We start from the raw sequence: 12,117 nt of genomic DNA, 5'->3' as shown, positions 1-12,117 counted from the left end.
GCTATAACTTAAAAAGCCAAGTAGTAGAGACCTGCCAATACCCAGTGAGGGTATTCTGTGTGACTCCATCAGCAGACAAGGGAAGGGCTATGGGATGTCATTTAGCTGCACTTCCTCAAAGCCTTTGACACAGTCCCCCAGAACACCCTTGTATGTAAATTGGAGAGAGATGGATTCCATGCATGGACTGTTACATGGATAAGAAATTAGCTGGATGGTCAGATCAGAGGGCAGTGGTCAATAGCTCAAATCCCAATGGACATCAGTGACAAGTGATGTCCCTTCAGGTGCCAATTGGGACCGGAACTATTTAATGTCATCATTAATGATACAGATGAAGGGATTGAGTGCACTCTCAGACCCTCAGCTGGGTGGAGCAGTTGACACCCCTGAGGGACAGGACCCCATCCAGAGGGACCTGGACAAGCTCCAGAAGCGGTCCATGGGAATCTCATGAGCTGGAACAAGACCAAGAGCTGGTGCTGCACCTGGGCCAGGGCAGCTCCCAGTGCCGGCACAGGCTGGGCATGAACAGATCCAGAGCAGCCCTGAGAAGGACCTGGGGGTGCTGTGGGTGAGAGGCTGGACATGAGGCAGCCATGGGCACTCCCAGCCCAGAAACCTCCCTGTCCTGGGATCATCCAGAGCCCCGTGGGCAGCAGGTGAGGGAGAGGATTCTGCCCCTCTGCCCTGCTCTGCTGAGATCCCACCTGCAGGGCTGCATCCAGCTCTGGGACCCATCACAGGAAGGACATGGAGCTGTTGGAGCAGTCCAGAGGAGGCACCAAGATGATCAGAGGGATGGAGCACCTTTCTTATGAGGAAAGGCTGAGAGATTTGGGATTGTTGGTGACCTAACTGTGGTCTTCCAGTCCCAGAAGAGAGCCCACAAGAAGGATGGAGAGAGACTTTTTACAAGAGCAGGTAGTGACAGGACAAGAGTGGTTTCAAACTGAAGGAAGGTATGTTTTGATTATATATAAAGAAATTCTTTACTGTGAGGGTGGTGAGGCCCTGGTGCAGGTTGCCCAGACAATCTGCAAAGGTCCCATTCCTGGAAGTGTTCAAGGAGTCTGGATGGAGCTTTGAGCGATCTGGTCTATGGGAGGTGACCCTACCCATGGCAGGGGTTTGGAACAAGATGATCTTTAAGGTCCCTTCCAACCCAAGCCATTCTATGAAATTTTTAGGAGAAGAGTGTTTAATCTGTATTTTAAACTCCACTGAATTTTGAGGCTAGACAGAGAAGCCTGAAATATCAGCTATTTCAGACACAAGGATTATTATGGTAAAACCATCTGGATCACAGAGATTATACCTATAATGTCACACTGTGTAGTAAGATGACTGACTTTCTAAAACAAACAGTTTGTGTCACAACATATACATTTGAGAGCTGCTTTATTCAGAAAAGGGGAAGAAAATTTTCTTCTACTTGGTGACTTACAGTAACTAGAAAGTAAATACATTTATCAACTTGATGAATGAGTCTATCCTGCAGCTATTCCATGTGTATGAGATTGCTTATTGTTCTAGCTAATAGGTCCATCATTCTGAAAATAATCTACTGTCTCCAACATTTCCCCTATGGTTAAGTTGGCATTCACAAGCATATAATAGAGAGCAGTCACAGAAGTCTAATGTGATCTTCCAATTTAAAAATACCATCAAAAAGCAGTAATTAGTCATTGCCCAGGCAGCATGAGTAAGGAAAGGTCCACAAAGTTCTGTTTTGTAACTGAATTATCTCTTTTGCTGATAACATGACTAGTGATTCAGAGGCAAGACGCAAACCTTATATACATACATATAAGGAAAAAATAGGATCTATCCATATTTTTAACCTTGCTCTCAGTAGAACCCCAGCACCTCTATCATTCACAGAATATACCTAAGGAGTTGGTATTAGAATGCTTCCAAATAAAGCAGCAAAAATCTAGTAAGAAAATACCTCCATCCCTACTGCTGCAAAGGTGGAATACTTATCAATTAGTAACAGATGTACTATAGTTGTAGTCATTTTTGAGATTAATTAGAAATAATCAAAAAAGTATATTTGTAAGAGGTTATGGTGAAAGCAGACAAATCGCACTAATTTGTTAACAAAATATTCAAAAAGATTCACCCAATGAGTTTTAGAACTCAAGAATGAACAAGATGAATTATTAAGCTTTCTTTTAAAACTTCCTTGATGCCTGAAGGCTAAAGGTGGCCATCCCGAAAAATAAAAAGGACTCCACAGGGATTCAAACAGCTCTAGCTCTGTAAGCCTGATGATCACACCAAGCAACTTAAAAGGTATCCAAACCCAAAATAAGTAGACAACAACATGAAGATCTGTCTGAGAAGAAGCAAGGTGACTTCTGCAGAGGGAACCTCTTGGGAGCTCTGTGAAAGGGTCAAGGAGCTTTTGAAGAATGGTGATTCATCTGTCAAGCCTCTGGATTTCCAAACAAAATACCTGTCAAAATACCTCACTAAAGGCTTCTAAGGAAATGAAGGAGCTATAGCATAAGAGGGAGGGGCCCCAAAGGGAGAGATAATTCTTAATCACAAACTGGGAGAAGCTGTTAAACAATCACTTCTCAGAAGGGTAGGATGTCATGGCTGAGGTTCTTCAGCACCCTGAGAGCTTTGTTTTTGTGTATGATCTGCAAAAACAGGGAGCACAATGAGCTCTGACAGGTTACTACCAATGCAAAATTATTCAGGGTAATAACCAGAACAGACTGCACAACTACCCAGGATCTTAAAGTCTGAATAACAGGTAATAAAGCAACAAGACTTAACTGGAAAACACACTGAGAACAATTTTAGCATCAGATACAGAACAACAGCCTCTGAGATCATAAGCAACATCTTAAGGGTTTAGCAGACAACTTCAAAAAGATCCTCAGCACATCACTCAGTAAAAATTCTAGGTCAAATACTGAGAACAATTGAAAAACAACTGAGAACAATTATGCCACTGTGCATATCCACAGTTTGGTTGTATCTTGAGCAAATGCAGTTCTGATTCACTTACTGCTAAGAGAAAATCATATGATTGAAAATCATTTAGGGAAAAAGATAAGGCATGATCACAGATATGGACAATTTGTGGACTGCTTCTGATCAAGTAGGTTCTGACTTTACCAATCTGAAAAAGTAACCACACTGACAAAATGTGACTTAAGTCTACAAAATCACAACAGGTAGGAGAAGCCAGACAGGAATCAGAAGCAAACAAAAGCAAAGGGGAAGACAGACTTCAGAACTGTCTGTAAAAGGACAATTCTAAGCTAAAGTTTTTAAACAATACTAACAGAAGCTGGACCAGTCAGTCGAGAAGTTACTACGTTCACAAAACATGGGAAGTTGAAAGAGTAGCTTACAGATACAGATAATATTTTTATATTTTTCAGACCTGTTCTCAAAAATTCATATAATATCCTACCCAAGGCAAAAAACTGGTAAACAAAGAGTCTGAATTTTGCATAATTTATGAGGAAACTGATTAAACACAGTGATTACTTTTACATAGTATTCCACTTGTAGTGCTGCAAAATCATGGAATGTCAAAGGCATTTGTGAATTGCATCTTAAAATGAAGTCCACTTAGAAACCCTGTTGTAAGTCTTTGAATATGATCATACTTGCAAGCCTAAGACAGCAAATCACCAGAATAATGAGAAAGATAAGTTGAGTTTTGTGCATGCTAGGTTGTATTTAACCTGTAAAAGCAATTAGATCCAGGCCAAAGAACTCATGACTCTATTTCCACTACCAGTAAAACATTTTTCATAATCTAATTGGTACACTTATTTCTGTAGCTTTTATATTGTGGTTATTCTTTGTGGTTCAAGCTACCTCCACTGTGTTATCCCAAGCTCTATAAACATAACAAAATGAGAGATCCTGCATCACACACACAAAGAAAGCCAGCTGTCACAGAAATACAGAAAACAAAGGTAACTTATCTCTAATGTCTTCCCTCTGCTTCATAATAGTAATACTTCAGGGAAACTGAGAACTCACTACAAAACAGATTATCCTCTAAACAGTAAACCAAAACCAAGTCAGGTTTTCTACTGATCTGAGATCCTCAGTGTCTGATCAAAGTTGAGCTGAACTGTGGCATTTTCTTTACTGCAAGTATTATGATGGTATCTCCCCATTATCAAGTTCCTTATTGTCATTAGATATGCAGAACTTTAATCCATGACCTCTATTCTTCCATCAGCTTTGGCTGAAATGGTCCAACAGGGCTTCAGAGCCACTTCTGCCCTTTGTTAGGCTCCTTCAGCACACTCATACAGACACACTTGTGCCCACAGGAAACATGGTCACATTAACCCGTTTGTCTCACATGAAGCCAAGGTAAAATGTGTTTAGATAACATATTCCCATGCACTGATGGAAAAGTTAACTTTTTAGCTTTTGCCAGACATACTTCTCCTATAAAACAGCAGAGTACAATGGAAGTAATGACCCAGGTACGGTTTAGCAGCAATGCCCTCTTGGATACATTAAGCAGGTAATGTAACATTTATTTCAATGATACAGAGACACTGGATGATTAAACTTCAGATAATCTCCAAATCTTTTGCAGAAAAGTTGATGTTCAATAAAAAGCTATCTGCATTAAAATATATATATGGATAAATTCCTTAATCCTGCAACACTATTGCCCTTAAAATCAATATTAACAATACAGCAATCACTGCAGTACAAGGATACAGTAATTTATGTAAATGCAAATTACTACCAAGACATCAAGTTGCTCTTACCTTGAACTAGATCTTGACTTTACATCTTCCTTGGCTGTCCTTTCACTACTAGCATCTTCATTGTAGTCCATTTTTTTATCACACACTTGTTTTCTCTTCTCCCACTTCTTCTCCTGATTTGAGATGCTTTCTGCTTCTCCTTGGGAGTCACTTTCTGCTCCTACCTGTGAACCTGAGGAATGTGCCAGGCACTTAGAGGAGATTGGCAGTTTTTGCTCTTCACTGCCAAAGTCTCTTTCTGCTAACAAAGCAGAAGTTTCAGGTTTTAATGTTTCCTGTTCAGGGACTGAATTGTCCAAGTTATCTACATGGTCCATTTCCTTAGACTTTACTAATGTGTATGAAGCATTTACAACACCTCCTGCAGAATGTTTAGTCTTTAAACCTTCAACACCGTCCTCCCTGCTGTCTTCACAGCTGCCACAACACACACAAGAATTAATTAGACAGTTTGTGGCAGCTATACTGAGTTTATGGGATTCATCCTCCTCCTCACTTGCTAATGGATTAGCAGCTCCAGGAACACAACTAATAGCTGCTTCTGGGGTTGTTACTGGGGATTCTGAGCTAGAAGGAGATTTAGGATTGAATATTACAGTAGCAGATATTTTCATTCCCCCTGTCCTGTGCGCTATCACTTCCGCCATTTCTGCGTCATCGCCATACGCATCCCAGCCATTGAGGTATAACTGTGAGTCTGGACCCTCTAGACAGCTGCATGAATTTGGAACTGAAATGCCAGACATCTGTTTTCCATCTTCCACATTGTTATTATTGCTTAAGTCACTTTCAGCATCTTTTAAAAGCAAAGTTTCCTCCGTCTGATGGCCATTCTCATAAAGCAAAGCATCTCTATATTGCAGGTTCTGTTTTGAATCATGGCAAGGGTTATTCACCCAAGCAAAGGTATCACTTACTGAATCCAACCCAGCCAGAGCTTCTCCTGCTCCATCTAGGTCATCCATAAAGAACACTCTGTCCTCCTCATCAGTTAAGCTGTCAAGATGGTGTCTTGTTGGTGAAGCTTCTGTGCTAGAACTATTTCTTAGGCTAGGTCTGTGAGCTGGAGACTGACAGATGCTTGGAGGGGAAAGCAGAGAAGACATTTCATCGCCAACTCTGTGCACCATCCTGTTCAGCTGCTCCAGTTCCTGCTCATCATACTGCATGGAGCAAGCCAGCTCAGCCTCTGTGTTCTCAGCTTTTGCTGAAAGTTCCTTAGGCGGCAAAGTTGCAGTTATGCCTGGTGCAATGACAGAGGGTACTTCAGGGTCTGCTCTGACAGGAAAATCTACATCTTGAGAGATGCACAGGTTACGTTCCAGTGTGTGCAGTTCATCCTCAGTCAGTGTCTGAAGGAGATCCCTGAAAAGGAAAAAATACACACATCACTTGTCATTTATAATCATGAGGCATTCATGTTAAAGATCTTTAAAAAGCTTTTACTGTTAGTGCAGAAATCCAGAACTCGAGGGCACAGAATACTTCTGACTGCGTAATTCAAGGTGCAGTTGGCATTCGTATCCAGAGCATGTGACTACTGATGCCTGAATTTGAGATTACTCATGCAAATAGAAGGCATAAAATTATATACATGCTTGCAGTGAAGCCTCAAAATAAACCAAAACACACACAAAAATGGAACTTTTCCCCTCCCCATCACTAACAGTGTAAATGTCACCCATAATTAGATTTATTTTATCGTTTTACTTTTTTAATTCACAAATTTGACTTTGATAAGCAAACTAATTTTCCATCCTTCAAGTTGATTGAGAAAATTATTCTGCAAAAGAATACTGCAGAAGTCCCAGTATTACACTTTCAGATAAAAGTAGTCAATAAAATAATAATATTGCTTATGCAACACTGGTATCTGGAAGCTGGTACACTGAAATGGGAAGTTGGCCCTCTCCTGCCTCAAACACTGAACTCAGTCTTCTGGCTTTGACTGACATAAACTTAATTTACTTCACAGTGGATACTATGGGACTGTGTTTTGGATTTGTGCTGGAAGCAGTGCTGATAACCCAGGGGTGTTTTTGTTGTTGCTGAGCAGGACTCAACACAGCCAAGGCCTTTCCTGCTCCTCACCCACCCCAGCAGCGAGGAGGCTGAGGGTGCACAAGGAGCTGGGAGGGGACACAGCTGACCCCAAATGACCCAAGGATATTCCACACCAGAGATATGGCATCATGCTCAGTATATAAAGCTGGGGAAGGAGGTTGTTTGGAGTGGTGGCATTTGTCTTCCCAAGTCACCCTTAGTGTGATGGAGTCTGGCTCTCCTGGGGATGGCTGAACACCTGCCTGGGGAAGGGGTGAATTTATTCTTTGTGCTGCTTTGCTTGTTTGGAGCTTTTGCTTTACCCATTAAATTGTCTTTATCTCAACCCATGACTTTTCTCCCTTCTACTCTTCTGCTCCTCTCCCCAGACCCACTGCAGGGGTGCAAATTGGCTGTGTGGGGCTGAGCTGTCAGCTGGGGTTAAGCCACAACATTGGGTCATTAAGAAGTAAAGCTCCTGCATGATGTTAAGAACACAGCAGGTCTAGAAGCAAACACTGAGCAATTTAGTAAACTGTGTTTTCTACAGACATGCAGCATCTCCAGTGTTACCAAGTGTCCTCAGTACTGCAGTTTAGGACTACTGGCACCTGAAAACAAAGTGTTATTAAGTGCTTGATAACTCAAACAAATCCACAGACACAGCAGCATGTAAATTTAGTTCTGAATTTGATTTACACTATCCTTCTCAATTAGAAGCCACATAAACAAATAATATTCTGTCAAGAGCTGCTGCCATCATTTTCAAAGACCAGTAAGTATATTTCAGCATAAATGAATGGATGGGAAAAACAAGAACTGTTCAAGAGAGCTTAGGAGTCCATTATTCCACATGTGTTTAGGAATAATTTGTAAGCAGGTGACATACAGCTGGCATAATAATAATATGCATATATTAAAAGAACTCCCTTAAAGGAGTAACTGTGGGGTAAAAAAGAGGCCAAAAAACACCAAAAAAACATTCAACACGTCTCATATCTTGATTTCCAGTCAATAGTTTACATTCTTAACTTGTAAATTCAAAGACCAATATTTTTTGCAAGTACTACCAGTTTTTCAAATAGCTCAAAAATTACATCACTAGTATCTGAACTGTACATCAGCTACATGCAATTTGAAAAATCTAACAGTACAGATAAGCATTATTAAGTTAGAAAAAAATTATGCCTAAGTACTTTCCATACAATTAACATTTTTTAAAAAATCTTGCTTTATACGAGTAATATGACCCTGAAAAAAGTTCCAAGCCTCCAGAAGTACCACTTATAAGAACAATTGCATTATTTTATCCTCCCTTTTCACACTCTGTAACAGAGAAGTTAGAATTTCCTAGAATTGTTCCACATGCATCTTCAAATCCAAAGTTTGACCATTTTTTTCAGTCATAAATAAGAAAGGAAAATGGGTACTCTTTGTTCGACCCAACTGCCTAATAAGCAATAAACTATTGCTATTTGGCACATTAGAATATTTTAACACCCATACATGCTTTTCTTTTGTCTACACCTTATTATTACTCAGATCTTATATTTAACCAGTAAGAGATTGAACACTTGAACATCACCTTAAAAACAAACCGAGAATGGTTTAAGTTTTAAGGTCAACATAAAAATAGTATTACAGTTTATTTTTGAAATAACTATACCAATAGGATGAATAAAAACATAGAATAACATGATTGCTGCCATGAGGCTTTGTATTATGAATTTCCATTTTGTTAGTGTTTACAGAAACACTGATGTAGAATTTTAAAAGCATAAACAAAGTGATGTGAGATTTTAAAAGTAGTTGGGGTTTGTTGTTTTTTTGAAAAATGAAAACAAGAGTAAGCACACAAATGTAACAGTGAAGGGTTTAAGCTTGTCCCTCGCATAAACAAAGATATTAAAGATACAGGAAACTTCTGGGTTGGACCAGGTCCATCAAGTAAAGAATCCTGGCTCCTCATGGATCCTAAGGAAGGCATAAGCACAGGGCAGACACACAGTGATCCCTGTGAGTGCATCCTACTGGCTACCAGCAGCCAAGCGTTTCTGAACCAAGGCAGCATCCTTGTGTTCAGCAATCCACAGTGAGCTTTTCTTGCATGGATTAAAAAACTGTGTCAGGAACTGACCAACAGAAAACTGCTTAAACATCAGCTACACTTCTCCATACACCACAGTCACACACACTTCTCCAAACAAGAAAAGAATGAGCAACTTCTACAAACATAGAATACACCAGCAACATTCAAAGGAATTTGCTTTTCATTCAAGCCCATCAGCATAATTGAGAATGATACACTGGGCCCAGGGAAAAGCTAAGATTGAATCTTTGGACTTTCACCATCTATTCTGGGGTTTTATTCAACCTCCAGAACACCCCATGGTAGCACTCAGGATTATTGAGTGTCTGGGTGTCCAGAGCTACCCTGCTTCCTTTTCCAAAGGCTTAGAGAGCCTGCTGCTCAGACCTATTCAATACAGGTTTCACACATACACTGCAAATTCCATGCTGGAAACACATTTCACTTTACACTGGTTAGCTCCATGGACTTAAGTAATGAACTCTATTTCTACAATAACACCTCAAAATTTAAGAGCAGTTTTGAGGATAGTAAATAAAGCATGACTTAAAAAAACAAACAATAATAACAAAAACAACAACCAATGAAATCAGCTGACAGTCCTCATGTCTTTTTAGATGAGTCAGAACCACACAGCCTTGGAAGAATAAAATAACCTGTCTAATTATACATGGTAGTCTACCAGCCCTATAATTTCAGTAGAGAAATAATCCTGCTTTAAATTCAAAGGGAATATGCTCATTTTCCTAATCCAAACACTGGAAATTCTGCTATTAACGAATACAGCTTATTCTAAAAGAGGTTCAGGTAATTATCTTCATTTCTTAGGTTAAAAATTCCCTACATTCAATGACACCAGTCATTTTTAAAGATGACAAATGTTTGATCGACAGTTATCTTTTAGATACACTGTACATTAGATTATACAGGAGTCACTGTCAATCTGCCATGACGCAAAATGACTATGAAGTTATTGAAAAGGAATGTTAACCAATATATGGAAAGAAATGTAACATTTCACTACTAAAAAACTAAACATCAGGTATCATCAGTAAACTATAATGTTTAATTAAACTGTAGTTACTTCAGTGGTTCATTTTCTTTCTGCTGAAGAACCCTTAACTCATTGTGCTCACACGGACAAAGAAGATTTCTCCTGATCACACTGTTGAGAAGCAACAGGTAAAGTCAGCTTCTGCAATCTACCCTGACGAGCAGTAGTGTGCTCTCTCAGAGGGGTTTCAGAAAACACTGAATTTTAAAAGTGCATATTGAGGTTTCACCTGCTTTTACTCTTTTTGGCATTGTATCACAGGAAGGCAATCTAGCTTTCAAAATATGAGGAACATTCTTCTTTCAATGGTTACAGCTACTGGCAGCAAAACCAAGCAAGTCCTTCAGCTGTGCTCTGCCTGTTAAAAGCAGCAGCAGAGATTTGCTCTGCCTATGGCAAAACCAATGAACATACTTTACTGCCAATACCCAGGGCACAGAAATAAGTTCTTCAAAGACATGAGGCCAGATGTCTTTATAGACAAGTTCAGCTTAACAGCAGACAGGGCCACAAACCCGCTAATCCTGCACATTCCTCAAGCCTCCTCCATTAACTTTGCTCCTATTCTGACTAGAATTTTAAAGTGCCTTGTTATCAGAGAATAGCTTCACTGTTACTGGCAGCCTGTGCTCCAGAGGGAGCATAACCAGCTGCCTCAATGGAGCTGCCACCCTAGGAGCCCAGTGCAGGTACAGGGATGCACATCCTCCTGCTCCCACTGCACTCAGCTCTGCACAGCCAAGTCCTGGGATCTGTGTGACACACCCACACTGAGAAACCAACCCTGAGATAGGCAACAAACAGCACTGGCACTCCTTTACTGCCACAGTTCGGAATCAACTCAGTTTTGAGCTCAGCCACCTCGGAAAAACTAATCTGTTTTTCCCCCAGCCACTGTGCACATTTAAAAGAAAACACATTTCATGCTGCCCCACCCAATTCTTTAACACACAGTATGTGCACTGCATTTAATTTCTAGTCAATGATAGAGAAAGGTTTCAGAGTACTTAAAATGGTACGATCCTCTGATTCTGCACCACTTGATGTGCAATCTGCTTGATTCTGCACCACCAAAATCCATAGGGACTCTGCCATCACTTGTAATGGTCCAGAAACAAGCAGCAGGAAAGCAAAGAGCTCTGAAACAGGGCAGAATTAAGGAGCACATTAAACCCCCAAGTTTGCTGACTTCTGAAAATATCTGAATAGCAGCCTCAAATGTATATATCATACAGGTTTTATCACATGAACATTCTGTGACACAGGCACCTGAGTTACTTATCTGTGCACAGAGCAGATGATGTGCTCTGTGTATTTCCTAAGCAGATTGCAGTAGTTTGGCAGAAATATTTCAAATGCCTTAGTTTCAAAGGCATAGAGATAGCTCTACTATATAATTATGCATTGGTAGATGTATAAAATACCAACTTCTAATGTTTTGCACACAAAACAGAAGTCAACACAAGCACCTGGCTTAGATATTAATTAAAACATTCAAAGCCATAATTTGCTGCTCAACCTTTCCAAAAACTCAGCAAGAACCCTTACTGCTTTTTCTGAGTCTCAAAATCTCTATTGTTTTCAAAGTTGTCAGCCACTAGTAGGACACCAAAAATTTTCATACCTAATAGATATTTATCTTCTCTGCTAGTTCTGATTTAATTATGTGGATCAACATAATTAAATACAGTACTTATCTTTTCCTCATGGATATTTTAGGATAATACAGTTTAAAAATAAATTACCTGTAATCCTACAAAATAATAATCTCTGCACATCATGTTAAGTCTGTGAGTTAAAATACTTAAAAAAAAAGTTACAGAACTTCAGAGAAATTCACTGGGATGTAATCACATTCTGCAATAAGATGTTCTATATTCTTACAACAGGCACACAACTGGAATACAAAAATCAGCCATTCTTAATAGAAGACTTCTGAATCTATTTTCATGCCTGAACTACTGGTGCTGGAGACTGGAGAAAGACTCCAGGAAAAAACACTCTTCCTTTGTTGGAGAGCAGAAATGTTGGTACCAAGTATCATTCCATCTTCTTCATAGGTTTCTACAAACCTTCTCACAGAGTACGGATTGCAGCCTGATGAGTTAAAAAAAAAACTGATAAGAAAAAAATCCCCACACAGTTTCAGTATTTTTAAAAGT

The 12,117-nt window shown here is 39.8% G+C and overlaps 1 protein-coding gene across 4 annotated transcripts in view; it reads right to left on the bottom strand.

Moving 5' to 3' along the window:
- ZFYVE28 (zinc finger FYVE-type containing 28) overlaps window positions 1–12,117 on the bottom strand; it is a 148,396-nt gene that overhangs the window by 36,962 nt on the left and 99,317 nt on the right. For all 4 annotated transcript variants that reach the window (XM_033060645.1, XM_033060646.1, XM_033060647.1 and 1 more), the window contains exon 8: window positions 4,770–6,134. In XM_033060645.1, coding sequence (XP_032916536.1) covers window positions 4,770–6,134 — 1,365 coding nt within the window. The remainder of the gene's footprint in view (window positions 1–4,769; window positions 6,135–12,117) is intronic.

The sequence above is a fragment of the Catharus ustulatus genome, chromosome 5, assembly GCF_009819885.2.
Source record: "Catharus ustulatus isolate bCatUst1 chromosome 5, bCatUst1.pri.v2, whole genome shotgun sequence".
NCBI lineage: Eukaryota > Metazoa > Chordata > Aves > Passeriformes > Turdidae > Catharus > Catharus ustulatus.
Note: the sequence above shows the minus strand (reverse complement) of the source record. Positions and strands in the feature narration are given on the sequence as shown.